Source organism: Metarhizium robertsii, assembly GCF_000187425.2.
Source record: "Metarhizium robertsii ARSEF 23 chromosome Unknown MAA_Scf_8, whole genome shotgun sequence".
NCBI classification, from domain to species: Eukaryota; Fungi; Ascomycota; class Sordariomycetes; order Hypocreales; family Clavicipitaceae; genus Metarhizium; species Metarhizium robertsii.
Window position 1 is genome coordinate 1,811,729 of NW_011942226.1, and position 17,823 is coordinate 1,829,551.

General features: G+C 53.6%; 4 protein-coding genes across 4 annotated transcripts in view; 1 reads left to right on the top strand and 3 right to left on the bottom strand.

Annotated features, from left to right (window-relative positions):
• MAA_09766 (uncharacterized protein) overlaps positions 1-257 on the bottom strand; it is a gene marked incomplete at both ends in the record, with an annotated part of 989 nt that extends 732 nt beyond the window's left edge. Inside the window, one exon of the mRNA XM_007827764.1 lies at positions 45-257. Coding sequence (XP_007825955.1) covers positions 45-257 — 213 coding nt within the window. The remainder of the gene's footprint in view (positions 1-44) is intronic.
• A 6,419-nt stretch (positions 258-6,676) lies between these two features.
• On the top strand, positions 6,677-10,814 carry MAA_09765 (PAP/25A-associated-like protein; the record flags this gene model as incomplete). The annotated part of the gene is made up of 4 exons (XM_007827763.2): positions 6,677-7,724; positions 7,786-7,857; positions 7,915-8,133; positions 8,206-10,814. The coding sequence occupies 4 exons, from the start codon at positions 6,677-6,679 to the stop codon at positions 10,812-10,814; spliced, it is 3,948 nt and encodes a 1,315-aa protein (XP_007825954.2).
• A 1,785-nt stretch (positions 10,815-12,599) lies between these two features.
• Positions 12,600-13,145, bottom strand: MAA_09764 (uncharacterized protein; the record flags this gene model as incomplete). Its single annotated transcript, XM_007827762.1, has 1 exon — positions 12,600-13,145. The coding sequence occupies one exon, from the start codon at positions 13,143-13,145 to the stop codon at positions 12,600-12,602; it is 546 nt and encodes a 181-aa protein (XP_007825953.1).
• A 3,161-nt stretch (positions 13,146-16,306) lies between these two features.
• On the bottom strand, positions 16,307-17,409 carry MAA_09763 (uncharacterized protein; the record flags this gene model as incomplete). The annotated part of the gene is made up of 3 exons (XM_007827761.1): positions 16,307-16,456; positions 16,542-17,208; positions 17,267-17,409. The coding sequence occupies 3 exons, from the start codon at positions 17,407-17,409 to the stop codon at positions 16,307-16,309; spliced, it is 960 nt and encodes a 319-aa protein (XP_007825952.1).
• Positions 17,410-17,823: the final 414 nt, after the last annotated feature.

Consider the following 17,823-nt stretch of genomic DNA (forward strand, 5'->3'; position numbering starts at 1 on the left):
CTGTCGCGCGGCGCGGGCTCTCCTATGCGCGGGACGCGGGAGACTTGGATGGGCGGCGGGGGCGGCGAGAGCCACGGGTGCACGGTGAGGGGGAGGGACTTGTAGGACAGCCAGCTGGACCAGTTGTTGGAGTCTTGGTCGTCGGCGGGTTGGTCTTTGCGCAGCTTGTTGGGTTCGCGGGGGGACGAGAAGTCGAGTGCGTTGGAGGGGATGCCGGCCTTTTTGAGGGCGATTTTGGTCGCCAGGCTGGAGAACATGACGCCCTGCTGGGGGGGGGGGGGGGGGTTTTTTGATGTGGGGTGGGGGTTGGGGGGGGATTGCGCGATGCGAGGTTGGTGAGGAATTTGTAGTTGGGAAGAGGGAGAGGAGAAGGACAAGGAAATTGTGAGCAGTGGTGAGCTTCTTAAGACCTGATACGTGGTCTGTTACTCCATGTCGGCGGGCGGTGGTTTCATTGTCGTTCCCCAAGTTGGGCTAGGATCCTTCCCGCCCCCTGTATGTCGCATGGGGTGCATGCCGGCCCCTGTAGTCGACTGGAATGCCCGTCTTTGGTGGGGTAGCCTGGGAAGCTGGACGTCAAGATGGCAGGTGAGCACTCAATGTCGCTGATGGGCAAGGAACATTGAAGTGTCTGGTTTGCCGGAGCGAGAGAGGGTAGTTGGTGAAATATGAGTGCTCTGATCATCGCCGTGGAGAGGCGAATTGAGCGGTCACAAAGCCGACAGACAATCGGGCTTTTAGACTTGGAGAAACAGTGGCTAGACTTAAAGTAGAAGCGCCCAGCCGATTGTTTTCTATTTTGGGCATGTGAAATCAGCACCGGGCTGATTGACCATTTGCCGTAGTTGACTGATGTTGCACGCTGCGTAAGGCCTCTGCACGCGAAGTTGATGTTGAAATGCAATATTGCCGGTCGAGACCTTGGAAGCTAGGCTGCCGGACTGTCTTGACAATGACAAATATTTGATGACATGGCCGCTTGCCTCTTCCCGTCTCTGCTGGCTCTAGGTTCCAACTTTTGATCATGGCATTGTCAGGTAAATTCCACATGGTTCCGCCTATTTGCGGGTGTTGTTTGGATCGACACATGCATGTATGACACACATACTCAGACACACAAGTATAATATACCAGCTTACTTATATAGACATTGGTTCTCGACTACCTACAGGTAGGTACCCCATCATATTGAATTGAATTGAAACATCTGCGCAACGTGCACGGCGGCAAATTTAAAGGACTCTTAGCCAGACAAATCTACGACAATGTCCCATAAGAATCGCATTTGACCATTTCGACCAAGTCTAGTCCATTATCCGCGGGGACACGGCATGGTTTATTCGGCCGCCATATCCCATCAGTGCAGCCGAGTGCATCTTCTCCTAAGCGACAAGGTACTGGAACGCGACCAGACCGGCCATCGCACCATCCACTGCAGTGTATCAACGCTCTAAAGATTGGAAATTGTATTTTCTGGAGCGGGAGCTGGACATCTCTGGGGGCTATTTTTATCCTTGCTGCTGCTAGTAACCACGCAAGAGATTTAATTCGACGAGACGTCGATCCATGCATGCTGGCCGAGGGGAGGGACTTGACTACCAGTGTTGTTCAGACTTTATACGACAGCAGGTGCTGTTTCAATGACTTCTCGTCGTTGGGCGGGTAACAATTGTCGAATAATGGAAAATCATGGATTTTGAGTATGCTTACAGTAATGCGAGTTATTTCTGGGCCATGCATCCCGTTGGGTTTTCTTTCGCAGTGCCAGGCGTGCCCTGTGGTGAAGTTGGAGCAGGGTGGGAGAGCACTAATGGCATGGGAAGGGGAAATAGGCTTGTGAGGTTGTGAAGCTGTAGGAGTATTTCGTTTCATGTCGTTTGTGCCTGTTCACACGCGCGGTATATGCGCGGCTATCAAAGTCATTGATGGCCTTCTGGGCGTTGGGCGTGTTGGGGAGGTCGGTTATGGAAGTCTATCACTGACGCCGGAAGAACTTTGAATGCGGCACCAACTCGGATCCTCGGGCAACGAAACATACGAGTACAACTAATAATTGAGCCGCCATGAAGCCGAGCTGAGTAAACGCGGTGCAACTTCACCGGCGCGCTTACCTTTGTCCGTCATTCCACTGTGCAAAGCAGCCCCATCAACAGGCACAAGATGCCTTGTGCTGCACGCTTCTCACGGGACATGCTGGCGACACGCCTCGTACACGCGGAGTAAGCAAGCCCGTCATCTCATACCGCCGACCATCCGGACCTACGCGAGACAAGACGGGGCACCGCGGCGGCAGCGAGACATGTGGAATAGTTTGGTAAAACCAAAGCACAAGGCGAGACAGCCACGGGGAAATATGGTTGGTGATACTTCAAGATGGCTGCCAGTGTGAAGAGGCCAGGCGGCATGCTTCGGCCGGTCATACGTGATGGATGGTCGGGTTCGACGAGGCAAAAGAGCGGAAGCGGCTGCATGACAGGATCAGGGGAGTTGAAGAATGGAACATGGCGGGGTTGGTGTGGCCATGCCGTCACGGTCTTGGAGGTTGCAGTTCTACCTTTATCCTCAAAACTTGGGAACAATAGACCAAGCTTGGCTCCCCGCTTGGACGAAGTCGAATTGCTGACATCTGGAGGTGATGCTCGGCATTCATACCAAAATGAAGCAGGTGTCCTCAGGGTGATCAAGTCCTGGATGGACGGCTTAGACCGGCCGGTTCAAATTGGGGCATATTATACACTGCGCTGGTCCTGGTCCTCATCCTGGTCCGGCCAAATTGCGTATGTACGTCCAAGGACAATCAGCTCAAGTTGATTGGAATTGATACTCGGATTGGGATCCTGACCAGTTTGGTTTGAAAGAAGAGTGAAACAGGTGACAGTAGGCCCGGGCTCGCGTAATGGGATACTGGTGCAATATTGCTCTGAATTTGATACGCATTAACACGACAGTCGAGGGCTCCAACATGCCGGGCTGTCTGGCCATCCCTAGTCATGTGTAGCATAGGGGTGTTGGACGCACGAGCTTGCCCTGTTCTTGAGGAGAAGGCGAGTGCAGACGTGCTGCCTCAAAGAACCCAGAGGAGAGGAGTGTTGGACTTGTGCGCTTCGGAATGTCCGAATGAGATACTCGTATTTGGTATGGAAGAGCCTAGTCGTTAAGGGCAGGAGCCGAGAAAGATCGTGTTGCTGACGATATGGATGGACGTGAAGGAAGCATGCTCTCAGGACTCGGGAGTCGGTAATCGATGCTTGGTATCGCTATCGGCGGATAGAACAACGGGCAACACTGCCACGCGCCAGGCCATTGCGGAGACAGGAGCCTTTTATTGGGGAGTAGGATGAGGGAATGACAAGATGTCGGTATCAGACTAGATGACAGTGTTATTTCCGCAGCGAAAATGCAGACATGGAGGAGCTGTGGAGTTGGCGCATTACTCGGAGGCTCCAGATGTAATTGTATGCCCATGTCTGTTTGCCCCACTCGGCCGCTATTCAGGGCGCTTGCATGAATGGCTGTGGACACAGCCAACTTTGGAAGACGCCAGCCTGGTCTTTGTCGGCAGCTTTGGCTCCGGCTGTCGACCTTGATGTTTCTCGTACGATTTAAATTGGTCCAAAGGGACGGCGTGCTGGTGCTTTAATGATGCTGGTTATCAACTGCCTGACTAGGGACGTGGACCTACAATCATAGATCGGGCCTACGACCTGAAGTAGGCAGGCGTTTTTTTTGGCCACATGTGCACATGTGCATGGCCCATCAACCGGGTCGTAAGGCGCTCAGGTTTCATTGCTAACCGACGTGGAGATACTCCGGACTATTTCTATCCCCGCGCAGCTCAGTTCATGCCCTTCCAGTCGCGTTGGATTAGAGTTTTGGCGGCGGCAATACTGGCCAGGGACAAACGGGTTCTCGCTCTAAAGCCAAGCTGCTGCTATTGTTGTATGTGCGTGCTTGTATACTTTCAATGTTACCTTACTTATGTAAGTAAGTGCAGTAGAAGTCTATTTTGTCGCCCCCAAGGTTCCATCTCCACTATGAACCTTGTCAAGTGCTTGAGCACACACAGTTATCTGTACTCTATCTACTCCGTACTGCGTCACCTCGAGCGCAAATGTACATAATATCAACTACTCCTGACATGTCCGTGGGTTACCAAGTCGCGTCACCTGAAAATGGCAATGGCGGATCGAGATAGTATCCGTGCTGACATCTGAACTTGATGGCCAAGGCCCGGTTTATCGCAGTCATCAAAATGGCGGGGCGCGCCCAAGTTTGAAATGGCGCAAACCCACAATCCAAGATTCACGGCACATGCAGACATGATGCGTAGCGTTCATGCCACTGCGAGTCGACGCGATGGTGCAGAGTACCTGCTCCGTCCCTACATGAGCATGAACAAATCTGGCCTGCCGTGGCAAGTTGCTGCTGGTTGGACGCCTCAGCTGTTCCGACCCCACAAACCGGGGACCCAAGCGGCATGGAGAGATGGAGGACGGAGGATGAGTGATGGATGAGTGATAGATGATGGAAGCTCAATGCGAGTATTGCACTGGCAACTGGGCTGTCGATGGGGTTCTTGGGTAGCATCAATCGATGGAGTCCAAGGCCTATAGATAACTCGGAAGTTGGATGCCCCAAGGCGCCAACAACTGCATCGTCATTGCGTTGCACATTCTCCTCCGGTGGCTCTGTGGTGTGACGCGACAGAGCGGATCAGATTCAATGGCGCACTAGGGCGCGCGTTTTCCTCAGGGACTACTAGTAGTACTACTAGTACTCGTACTCCGTAGTAGACCCAGAGCCGGAGCTGAAACCAATCTGGTCTGTCCAGGATGGCAGCAGATTGTACACTTTTCTGCCCACCGAATACCTCAATGCTTGAATAGGATAATAGCAGATCTGCGTGGCGTCTGTTGAGCCTTGACGGCACAGACGTGCCCATGTCGCAAGGCAGGTGCATACATGTGCTGCGTACCAGCTCAGGCACCCGGGCAGGCATGCAGCATCGAAGGGGATGCCGTCGGTACTCGGCGTCACTGGCAAAACACACTACGGTCGAGGTACTCCGTACGGAGCCTCGTCGAACAATGCCCACACACACAATTACGCTCCCTCGTTCAACAATGCTGTCTGGTGCCCTGATGAGGCGCCTTGGCTCAGGTGGCCGCTGAGTGGTTGCCCTGAGCCCACTAAACTTTGGCAACGTGAGGTCGACATCTGGACTGGCCCATTGCCATGCACGCCCCGTCATAAGTCGGCTCCACTCGGGCGCGAGCTGGCCACTTACATGACCTCACACGCCCTCCCACGCTGCGGGTGCTCAACTGGTGTCAATGGCTCAGGCGCCTGGTTCCATGTCCACCTGCACTTCAGGGCAACTGTCCAGCAGCACCGGTGCAGACCAGTGGACCCGAGTCCCAACATTGAATGTCCACCCAGGCTGTGCGCCAGGCTGCTGCTGTGCAGGCTCGAGTGTTGTCTGCTGCTGGTGACGGGTTTGTGCCAACGGTCTGGTGTGCCAACGGGTGTGCACAACTCTTGAACCGTCGACGGCCAACTTTGTATGCCGGGCCTGCTGTGCCGTACTGGTGCACCACACCTAATTGCTCGACTGAACAAACAACGGCACTTTGGCATCCCCACAGCCAAACGCTCAAGTCGCCTCGACATATCCCGCATCTCGACTGCTCGGTCCGGTTTCCTCACTGCCTCAAGTCCGGTGTGTCCTCGACGCTGCGCCGCATTGCCAGTTCCGATTCACCATCCATCGCTGTTGCTGCGATCCTGCTTCACTTGACTTGTTCGTTTTTCGTCTTCTCCTTCTCCTTCTTTCCCACGCTTGGGCCCATCTTCATCAACACGCTTTCTATGGCCTGTGCTGCCAGACCCCCTTTCCTCCGTCCGCTCCAGACACTTCTGCCACCGGCCTGTTAGTTTCCCGTCGACGTGCACCACTCTCCACGACCGTCTTGCCACGAGCGCAATCGAGTTGACTCCCTGTTCTTGAGGGCTGTCTTTTCCTGTCATTCTTTCTTATACATTGCATCTTTCTCTTCTCAGGCCGAGCTCGTCCCTTTTGTCACTCTGCGATACCCTTTCTTCTACAGTCCAGCGGCGAGCTACGCCCCGTCCGCTTCTCTCTCGTCTCCGTCGCTCAGCACCCACAGTCTCCCAGTTCCCAATCTTCAGGAGAGCGAGCATTGGACCCTGCCGTCTCTCCTTCCCTCGAGACCTCCACGCCGGGGCTGTTGCTGTTTTCTCGCCACCTCCTCTCCGACAATCGTCCTCTTCACAACTGAGTTCTTCGTACCCTGCCGAGCAGCTCCAAGGCGATTCCAGGTCCGAGACAATACCGCTGAGGAGAGCCTCGGTGCTTCCCCCCCCCAAAACTCTGGGCACCGAGCACGACCGCCGCGACGCCACGAACGTCGAATCTTGCACCGCAACGCTATATCCGCGTGAATGCACAGAGACAAGATCGCAGTCTGGCCCCGAGATAGCGACACAGACATCCGCCAGCAAGTTCGTGCTGTGTAAAGCGGCGTCCTCTTCGGCCATAGCTAGTGGCTTCACATCTTCTGCTTCCATCTTGATTGCAGACGAGCTCTAGTGCCGCTAGCTTCTTCTGACCGCTCCTCAACCCGTGCTTGAACTCCGTCCGAGGCTCGTTAGCTTCATGGACGCCAGGTCTGCGACCTCAGAACCTCAGCATCCTTACCCCCTAAGCCCGTGGACGGCGACTTCCACTTCCACGACGCTTTCTACAGAGTCCACCAGCAACGGGGCTGCGCACTCGCCATCGTCGGAAAGTCCCCCGGACGCAGCTGCTCACCCCGTCCCTGCCGGGGCCGCGGCGCCATTTGCCCAGCTCGAATTCCTTCCCTTTCTCTTCCCCCAGCAAACCATCTACCACGCCCAGCTTCTGCACTACAACAAGCTCATCTCGCCCTCGCGCGGAGGTGGACTCCAGACTCCGCCCCTGCCCCCCGTCGTGTCCTCCCCCCACGTGCAGGCCGGACCCCGATCAAGATCATCTAGCAGAGTGTCCTTGAAAGACGCATCGGCCAGCAAGGGAGCCGCGTCAGGAGGCAATGGGAACCGCTCGCATCACAACCCCGACAAAATCAACCGTCCGGTTATAACGTCGAAAGACGCGCCTTCCAAAATGCCCCCCAAACATTCAGTCGAGACATCGAGGAGCATTCCTCAACGATCCAATGCCGCAGCTACCTTAGCCCACGGACAGTCCCACTCGAGCTCTGTGCCGTCTACGCCTCATCAGCATGCTCGACAGTTTTCGTTCGAGTCACGAGAGCCATCTCCAACTGCCGCCAACAACCATTCCCCCCGATCGGCATATTCGGAAACCAATAGCACACTACCCTCATTACGGCCCCTGCCTCCTAGGCTTGGTGGATGCAAATACGAGACTGCTCAGATCAATTCAAGACGCAGAATACCGTACTCTGTGGGAAGTGACCGACTCGAAAAACTGGACTTGCGAACTGTCAAGAACAAGTTGTCAGAGGATGAGGAGAGGAAATTAGCCACAGATATGCGCGAGATATACAATCGTTTACTACCGACCGAGGAGGTCGAAGAAAAGCGGAAAAAGCTGGTCCAGAAGCTAGAAAAAATATTCAACGATGAGTGGCCCGGCCATGATATTCGTGTGAATTTGTTTGGGTCCTCGGGCAATCTGCTATGTTCAGATGACTCGGATGGTATGTTCAAACAGTCGGCATGGAAACTAGTCGTGCATAACTAATACTGGTTTATTTCTAGTGGACATTTGCATTACTACTTCATGGCAAGAGTTGGAAGGAGTTTGCATGATAGCTGACCTCCTCGCAAGGCGTATGTTTCCACCTTCGAACCTACATGGAACAGTGTTCGCTAACACACACTATTCAGGCGGAATGGAAAAGGTTGTTTGCATATCTGCGGCCAAGGTGCCCATTGTCAAGATCTGGGATCCTGAGCTTGGTCTGGCCTGCGACATGAATGTGAACAACACTCTCGCCCTCGAAAATACCAGAATGGTTCGCATATACGTAGAAGCCGATCCTCGTGTTCGCCAATTGGCAATGATTATCAAATACTGGACCAGGAGGAGAATTATCAATGATGCTGGTGAGATGATGGAACCATACCTCTGGTACCTATAAAACACTGTTGCTGACATACCTCGTCCTCTTCAAACAGCTTTTGGTGGCACGTTGAGTTCTTACACGTGGATATGCCTTATTATCGCATTTCTCCAACTCCGAAATCCTGCAGTTCTTCCCGCATTGCATCAAATGCCATATAAGATGCCAAAATCAGATGGCACCCCTAGCGACTTTGCGGATAATCTCAAGAAGATCAAAGGATACGGCAGCAAAAATAAATCATCTGTCGCAGAGCTGTTGTTTCAATTTTTTCGATTCTACGCTCACGAATTCGATTACGACAAGCACGTGCTGACCATCAGGCAGGGAAAGCTTCTAACAAAGCAAGAAAAGAAGTGGAATTATGCCTTGAACAATCAATTATGCGTCGAGGAGCCTTTCAACGTTTCTCGAAATCTCGGAAATACCGCCGACGAATATGCGTTTCGAGGTCTACACTTGGAGCTACGTCGCGCGTTTGATCTGCTTTCCGAGGCGAAGCTTGACGAGGCGTGCGAGCAATACGTATTTCCGAAGGAAGAGGAGCGCGTCTGGACCCGACCAGCCCCGCAGCCCCGTCCAGTGCTTCTGCGAAGCTCGTCACAGACACACTCTGGCCGAGGCGGGCGAGGACATCACAGAGGCGGCCGCCACAACAACAATTTCCACAGGGGCGGAGGGGGGTCGAATAGAAGAGCCTCTTCGAGTATACCGGCTTATGAGCAAAGTATGTTTGTGCCATTGAGTATGCAGCAGGACATGCCATGGCTCCAGACACCTCAGTACCCGTTTCAATACACTCAGCAGGACCTCATGACGCAAATAGCCTATCAAGAGCAAATGCGACACTTTCACAACTTGTATGCGCAGGGACCCTTCCTTCCGCACCAAGTGATTAGCCAACAGCAGCAGCAGCAGCAGCAGAGACTGTCTATCAACTGTGGTTCGGGTCAGCAGTCGTCGGACCGATCAAGAACAAACTCATTCGACAATGTTCCAGTTACCGCACCACTACGGCCAGAAATATATGCCCTGTATGGGATGAACATAGGTCACGCTTTTCTTCCACAAAATGGCTACGGATCTTACCCCTCGAGCCCTGCAACAACGAATAACAACGCAGCTCAAGACTTCCGCCGGTCCCTCCAAAGATCCACAATCTCTACTGAGGGAGGGGCATCGATGTCAAGTAGCTCGCTTAGGTCTCAGTCGCAACCAGCACAGAGGTCGCCGTCTGCCAATCCTGGTGCGGGCTATCAACTGGGCAGCCAAACTCCAGCCAGCGCAACGTTGTCTGCACCGAGACAAACGAATGGCATAACAATCCCAAATTTTATGCCGGATGATGCTGATTTTGATGAGACACCCAAAGCCGCGTCTGAATCGCCAGAGTCTGTAGATGCCAAGTCCTCTGGCTTCTTCCAAGCCAGAAGCCTGAGTCCGACTAGACCTGCCCAATTTCAACAGCAACAGCAGCAACAGCAGCAGCAGCAGCAGCAGCAGCAACAGCATTTGCCAAATGGTATTGCCTTTGGAGACCTGGCTACAAAATCTTCAAGTCCTGAAAGACGCCGGCTGTCAATAGAGCAGCTGCCTCAGACGCTGCTAGACCGAAGGATGCGCAGAGCATCCAGGTCTCCATCTCCTTTAGGGCACGCCCGTGCATTTTCCGTTGGTGGGACTTCTTCTGCCCCGTTGACATCTGCACCATTCCCCAGTAGCCAGGGCAGCAAAGCCTCGTCAAGGCCACTGGTGGTAAACGGCTCAGGATTGAAGACTGCAGTAACCCCACCTGGTCCATCGCCCTCGAGTAGGGCAGGATCACTGGGATCCGAGGATTCACCAGTGGCCGGCATGGAGAATGCTTTGCATATCAGTACGGTCCCCGTCTGGCCCATGCAGCCTCCTGCCAACACGACATTGCAGCCGTCGGCACCATCCCGAATCCAACAAGCGCCTTCACCTTTGGCCTTGGACCGACCGCCGATTGTAGTCAATGGATCCAGCGCGCCGTTGTCCATGCCGCACTGTGCAGAAGACGCTTCATTCAAAGACCGGATTGCGCTGATGAATTCCATCTACTTGACTAGTCAACCGAACCAGCAGGAAGCCCCCAATGGCGCCACTGCCCGTCTCTCGCCATCCGCCAGGCAACGCTTGATGTCTCGACAGCCTCAAAACGGTGTCATTGCTCCGCTGGATCTAGCAATTGGTGACAATAGGGTGGGCAAGCCTACGGCAGCCGATGCTGCTCATCTCTCTCCTGTGTATGAAACGCGAACACCCTCGCCAACTACACTTCGGAAGCAAGAGCCAGCTGCATCAATGCCAACATGGCTGCCCAACAAGCCACCCTACAAGGCTGAAGCAAGCAAGCCCACTCGCGTGGATCTTTCCAAGGAGGCGCTGCACAGCCCGGACCACCGGTACCCTCCATTTGTCGACGCAGATAAGGATCAGAAGAGTCAGAAACCACACGTGGCAGCAGCAAAGTCAGCACCGCAGCGAGAAAACGGACATGTACGCGGCGCCAGGAGTGAGGGCGACGGCGGTTGGCAGAAGGCTGCTGGTAAAGGGAAGAAGAAGGCCCACCATGCAGTTTCAACACAGCCCTCGCAAGCCGAACTCCCGCCAAAGAACGAATTCGAACGCAAAGGCGGTTAGACTTGGTGGATTGTTATCAGCTAATTATAATCAAACTGCCGCGGCCGAGGCGAATCTGAAGATGGTCAAATGCTGGTTGGATAGAGTCAACAGTGGTGGAGGATCTTGGTGCATTTTTTGTTTTGTTTTTGGAGCCGCAAAGAGATTCACAAAAGATGACTGAGAAGAACAGGGTAGTGGTTGACATGATTTGCAGCTTACACAGCATCGAGTTGGACATGATTTGGGACGTGGCTAATCCCGACAATGACATGTACGAGGGTTGCTAGGGTGGAATTCGATGTAGAAGCATATGTACAATGCATGAAGCTGTTGCGGGAGATAAACAGAGGGGATTGAAAGTTGGGGATATGACAGCAACCCTTGGCGATCAGAGATGCGAAGTTGTATCGACATGGAATCAAATGGTGTGGTTGGATCGTGGGCGGGCAACCCAAGGGCATGCTGGGCGTATGATTACAAGGGCTAGCTGGCAGGCGTTTTGCATTCGAGAAGCCGTTGTCGCGCCCCTTTTTCTCTTTTTTTATCATTTATATATACGGCATGGCGGTGTTTACGGAGGCATTGATTAATGTTTCTGATGTTTGTCGACCGCCAGGATGGAAACAGCCCTAGGATGGCTGCTAGCGGCATAGATGGGATGTTACAAAGTTATGCACAAAAGATAGTTGAATCAAGAAAAGACAAATAACACGGGACGAGGCCTTGCAGATTCATGACATGAAGTGTTGTGCACTGGGTGTTGGTTGTGACTTTGGGGCCATTTGTTGCGGGAGATGTCTCGGCCACCTCGGACGTCGAGAGGCGATATGGAGTGCACGGCGTAGAAGCGATGTGTACTGAGGACGGGCAGCAAGGGCCCAGGCCGATGGGGTTGCGTTTATGAATCCAACATTGAAGTCGCGGCTGGGGGCCAACGCAAGTCACTTGCGGTGGGCGTTTGGTTGTTGGTTGTTGGTTGTACGTGTAAAAAGTGCGCGTGTGGTCCAGTTGGTGCTCCGCCGGGCATGTTGGTCATCTTCAGCGGGTATGTACATTTAGCAGAATAAAGGAGACATTGAGAGCCATGTCGAAGCGATTGAAGACATGGAGCCTCGTGTTGGGCCGCCGGCAGCGAGGCGAGATGGTGACGGGTGGTGTTGGGGGCCGGTGGCGGCTAGGCGGTTCGTGGGCGGGTTTATCCTTGGCATTTGGCGACGAAGTGTACTTGGGGGCTGACGATGTTGGACGAGACTTTTGCCATTGTTGATGATATGGGCTGTGTTTGAGGACAAGGCTGGTCGTGAGGGTGGCGGATGCGGATTCCTGTAGGGCGTTGGATGCTCGAGTTGTCGGTCGTGTTGGTGGGCGGGACGTCGCGCCTTTGTCTGGCTGGGGTTTGGGGGTCGGCCAGGCCAGGCCTTTTTCTGGGAAGTACATGGAATGTGTATTTATATGACGGGGCTGTGTGATGTTGTTCTACGGAGAGAAGATGTGTATCGTGCTCGGGGGTGTTGGTCGTGATTTTATACCGGCACGGGTCATCTGGGGGTTGTGGCCGGGAGGGATTGATGTCGACGGCGGATTCTTGCCGTTTTAGCCTCTGGGCTCTGTGTACGTCGGTCTATACATGTGTATTTACTCATCACTGCAGATACATCTTCCGGTGGTACTTCAATGTACTGTAAGAGCTCCATGTATGTTTCTGCCAAAGTTGGACACCCTCGGCAATAGCAGACCGTCACGGCGGGGACCACAATCAGAAAATTCAAAGTTGAGACTCGCATTACGATATATGCCAATATGCTACTTGTCTTGGCCGGCACGCGGTCCAGCTCCATTCGTCGATCGGTACGCCGCCGCCCGCTGGGCCATGTATTCCTCCGCGCAGACGGGACAGCCCGGAACGACGGGGTGCCCGTCGCAAGTCTCGACGAGGCCGGTGTATGTGCCGTGCTTGGGGTCCTTGGTACACGCGAATGTCGAGAGTGCAAATGTGACTCTTTTTGCGGCGCCGGTGGTCGAGTGCGCTGCGGTCGATTGGCGCTTCATTTTTGGCGCTTGCGGATGAGTCCAGTAGACGATGGAGTGGTTCTGGTGACTTGACTTGACTTGACTTGGTATAAATGAGATTTGGGAAGGTTGAGTAGGAGACGGAGGCGGTTTGAGGGGAGCAGGTTTGTGTCTTGTGGGATTGGGGTCGCGGGAGGACTGTGAGGCTCGACTGCCAGCGTCGCTTTTATATGTCGCGAGGAGGGCGAGTCGAGGACCTGTTTGAACCTGGTGGCACGGTGATTGTTGCTTTTGACGCTGGGCCGTCGTGGTTGTGAATCCGGCGGCCAAGGGTTGCATGTCCACGGCCTGGTGGGTGGCACAGCACCACTGTTCATGTTGTGCGCTTGTTCATCTGGGATTCTTTTGGAGGGGTGTCTTTTTAATGGCGGCCGGGAGGAGATGGAACTGGCACTTGAGACCTTGGGTTGTTCACTTGCTTAAATATGAGTCGGCTGGTTATGTCGTTGGGATGTGATTTGGGCACGTCTGCGGCGCGAACAATCAGCCTTTTCGGTATGAAGCAGCGCACTAATTTTCCGGTTCATAGGGCTTTGTATGCTGGTGTATCGTCTTTTGCGTGTGCTTTTTCTCTTTGGTGAGTGTGGTCGTGGCGTGCAAGGCATGATATTCTTTTATACCTGCTTGCGGGAGACTCTTGGACGGAGGATGACGAGGGGTCGGCAAGGTTGGAATGTCTCGCAGAGGTTATGACTGGCTGTTTGAGCTTGAATATCTTGACACTATGTGTATTGGCATTGTACATTACATGGTGTACTCACTACTTGAAGTTGGGTGTGTAACAGCCTGCTAAGACACAGCTAAACGGACACCATGGGATTTTCTCAATTCAACAGGCGCCCGAACTCATCAAAACCAAGAAAGAAAAGATTGATATGGTAAAGACAGACCCATAGACTGGATCGGATTTATTCCAAAGTCGTGTGCAATGCTAGTTTGACGGAATCCATTCATCTGTATCGGACTGTGTTGTAACCGGGGTTGAGAAATTGGCCATCTTGGCGCTATGAAGACGTATATTACAATATGCTTTTCTGTCGCCATACTCGCAATAGGATGCGATAAGACGAGCCAAAACTAAGACGATAAAGACATGGCACCGCTTCTTGCTGGCAGTAGTAGTTTGTGGGGTTGAATAATACTATATAAATGTCGACGGTACAAGGAGGTTGATATGGCCAAGGGCGACGACAAAATATAACAGCTCCGATGGCAGTAGCAGCGCTGGGTTGTCAGTCAACTTTTATGCCTCCAATCTTCCAACAAGAGATACCGCGGCGCCTGTCGCATGGGACCTGAACCATGTCACTGGTCGTTCTCTACAATCGCTGCTTCATCATCTGAAAAAAAGTGTCTGCATGTCTCTGCAACCTAATAGGAACTCGGCCGCCGAGAAGAAGAACACCACAGTCACAATACAGTCGCCGAGCTCAGTCGCCTCAACGAAAGGAACCGCCGAGGGCTTAAAAAGCGCGCTACTTACAGCGGTTTATATTCTCGAGCAGCAGCTACACATGTAGCTGAAAATTATGTCTCAGGCCTCAGCCGGCCTGTATCTGCCTATTACCCCAAGTCCCAAAGACCACCGCCGACTAAACCATTACCAGCAACTTCATCCCAGTACGCCCTTGTTGAGAAGAGAACAAAAAAAAGCGGCTCAACCGCTACCAAAATAAAATTATAATAGGCAATTACAAAACCCCAAAGTCGCAAGCATGTAGCCCATTCACACGCCAAACCTCGTCGACAGCCAAACTCGTCACTTGTAACCACCTGTTGGAAAAGCACGCTCCAGCGTCTGCAGCATCTGTCCATAATTCGCCGGCGAGGTCTGCACACCCAGTGCTATTTTCTCATGGTTCTGCGCGTGACCCAGGTAATATTGGAGGTTCGGAGTCTCCGGCAGGCGCTGCAGGTTCTCCCGTGTGACGGCCGGAGCAGAAGCCGCCGGCTGGGGAGGCGAAGCGTGCTGGCTAGATTCCACCATGAGAACCACTACACAACTCAAACAAGACAAGGGATAAACAGGGGCCAAGTCTTACTTTACCGAGTTCATGGTGAAATGGTTACTGGAAGAGGAAGAGGAGGCACTGAAGAGGAAGAGGCATTGGTTGCGTCCTTAGGACTCCGTGAGACTCCCCGACGCGAACATTTGTCCTAATTTATACGTCTGCCCGTACGTACGTGATACAGTGACAAGACAGCAACACGCATGCCCTTTGAAATCGGACTGTTTCCCTGAATAAACTACCCTCGTCGACGCTTACGCAGAAATCGGCGCAACAAGTCAATTTGTCGGCATCAGAAGGGCACGCGGGGGAGGGCATTCGGTCACCACGTCACCAGGCGATTCCGTCCGCCTTCGAGGCCGGGCTGCGAGTCCTGATTTCATGCAGGGACTCCCAGGACCTCCGTCGCTCCAACTCCTTCTCTGGTCCTTGGCTCGCCTGGGGTGAAGTGGAGGTCTGGTAGTTGCCGTACTGCTGATGCGGCTCTGTTTGCCGCCCCCGGGTACACGTCAACGCTGATGACTCTCGTTCAGCTTACTGCCTGCCACGAAGCTCCTCTTACTGGAAGGCAGAGCATTAAATGTACAATATTGTATCTACCTTTTACTATACCGTATTATATGATAGTATATTATAATATATTACCGAAAGAATACTTATTACAGATTGTTCTGTTCAAAAACGAGTGATAGAATTGTCAGTAAACTATGTTCAATAGCAAGTAAAACACTACTAGAACACTCCCGCCTAATCGCATTACCGTGTCTCTACATGCGATCCATCCTAATACCTGTCATAAGTTACCATATACCCGTGTCCATTTTATAGCCGAAGCCTCCTGGGCCCTGGCCGCGCGGCGGCTCAGCGTCCTGCTCTGCCTCTCATGTACTGACAGACGTGTTCCCGGACACACATTTTTCTGGTGTGTTTTGAGATTGTCCGGTCTACTAAACTCTCTGCCACAGCCTGAACACATAACCTTTTGCGGGAGATGCGTGGCAAGGTGCTTTTTGAGGTAGACAGCCCGCTTGGCAGGTTTCCCTTTCGACTGGAACGAGCACTCTAGATGAGGACACCGGCCAGGGTCTGCCTTGTCCGGCCGAGAGCTCAATGACGGAGAAGCTTCCGGTAGCAAGCCGTGCATCGGGATTTGGCTCGCCTCCCCGCCGCGGCGCGAGGACGGTGGTGGTGCCCCGGAGTGGTCAGGCGCCATCCTGGATGTGGAAGCATTCCCCCCCAGCCGCGGCACTACACATCCATTCCGAACCAGACCAAGTGTGCTGGGTCCGCTTTGCCCGGTCATAGACGTCTGTGGCCGTGGCCAACTAGAGCTTCGTTGTTTTTGGTGTACAAACGACGTTCCATCGCAGACGGCATTCTCAGGGGTCGTGGTGCTACCGTACAAGGGCGACGATATTTGACGGTACATGTTCATGCTTGTATAGGGATTGCTCGAAAACGACCCCAAACCGCAAGGATATTGCGGGGACGTTTGCTGGGCCATATTCCAAGACGCTTGCCCGGTGCCGCGGTCAAGATCGGAGCAGGCCGTCGGCAAAGACGTAGACCAGGGCGAATGGACTTCATTCGGTGTTATCGTCTGAAGAGAAGCAGGTTTGTTTTCTGGAGACATACGCCAAGGCTGCAATGCACTCTCCCCGTTTACATTTTCCACCGGTGACTCTGTGAATCCTTCGGAAAACATGGGCGAGATGTTGGACATGGAGACCGGGCTTAACCGGCCAGCACCAAAGGGCCCAGGAGTAGTAGGAAGCTCGGGAATCATATCTATAGCAGTGTCAGGGACACCGCGTGAAGGCGAATCACTCATCTCGTGTGGTGGACCAGAGCCCAGCTCTTGCGGCCCCGGAGATGGAGGATTCCCAATAGAGGAAGCCCGTCTAGAACTCGCAGCACTTGGGATGACGGTGTGACGGGCTTCCGGAGAAGACGGCGCCGATGCCGGGCGACTACGGGAGAAGATATTGGTGAGTTTGCGCAGCCCCTTGCTCTTCCTTGGAGAGCAGGCTCCGGCCCGAACAGCATTGTCGCTGGCGCTGCAGAACTCGCCATTACCGCCCTGGAGCGTAAAGCAGTCGTACTTGCGGCAGCTGTTGCAGTACACCTTGGCGCCCGAGGAGAGAGAGCAGCGAGCGACATGCCAGATGAGGGCTTTGACGTCAGGAAAGTTCTCCTTGCAATCGCCAAATGGGCACGCCCAGTTGCTTCGGCCCCCGTGCAGCTTGCCGTCAAAGACGAGGAACTCCATAGCCAGCAGGGCAATGACTCGGGCCTTGGCGCAGCTATCGATTTGAGACGCAAGATCTCGGATTCTACCGCGGTTAGCCGCCACTTGAACATGGTCTGTTGCGGTCACATCAAGAAACCTACCGGCAGAACTCTTGATCCTGGTGCTCAACAGCGACACCAGACTGATTACTCTGGCACGGAGACATTGGCGGGCTCTCGAGCATTCTGCCTCCCGAGAAACTTCCCGAGAAGCTCGCAACAGAAGCCCTGGAGGAACCAAACATTTTCGTCTTGTAAATCAGCCACGATACTCGCAACGAGACTTGATGCAACGGACAACAGCGCCGAGTATAGCTTTCGAAATAAACGACGACCGAAAGGAAGACGTCTTGACAAAACGGCAGCCGGCGTCTGTATACTCATCCCAGGGCCGCCTCATTCAGAGCCAACTCGATTCCCTGAAAGGGCAACCGTCCCAGCACCAAGGCGTCCAACTTGTTCGCATCTTCCCATCCGTCACTAGAGCGAATGTGCTCATCTCGGTGAGGGACTCTCTCCTCCGAGCTGGACTTTTCCCTTTGGCCTACATATTCCCTGCATGCGGCAGGATCGAGGAGCCGAACCTGGAGTAGGAGCCTGGCGGGAAATGTAAAAAGGGCGTCGGAGGGGATCCGAGGCACAGGTATCTGCGTGGTTTG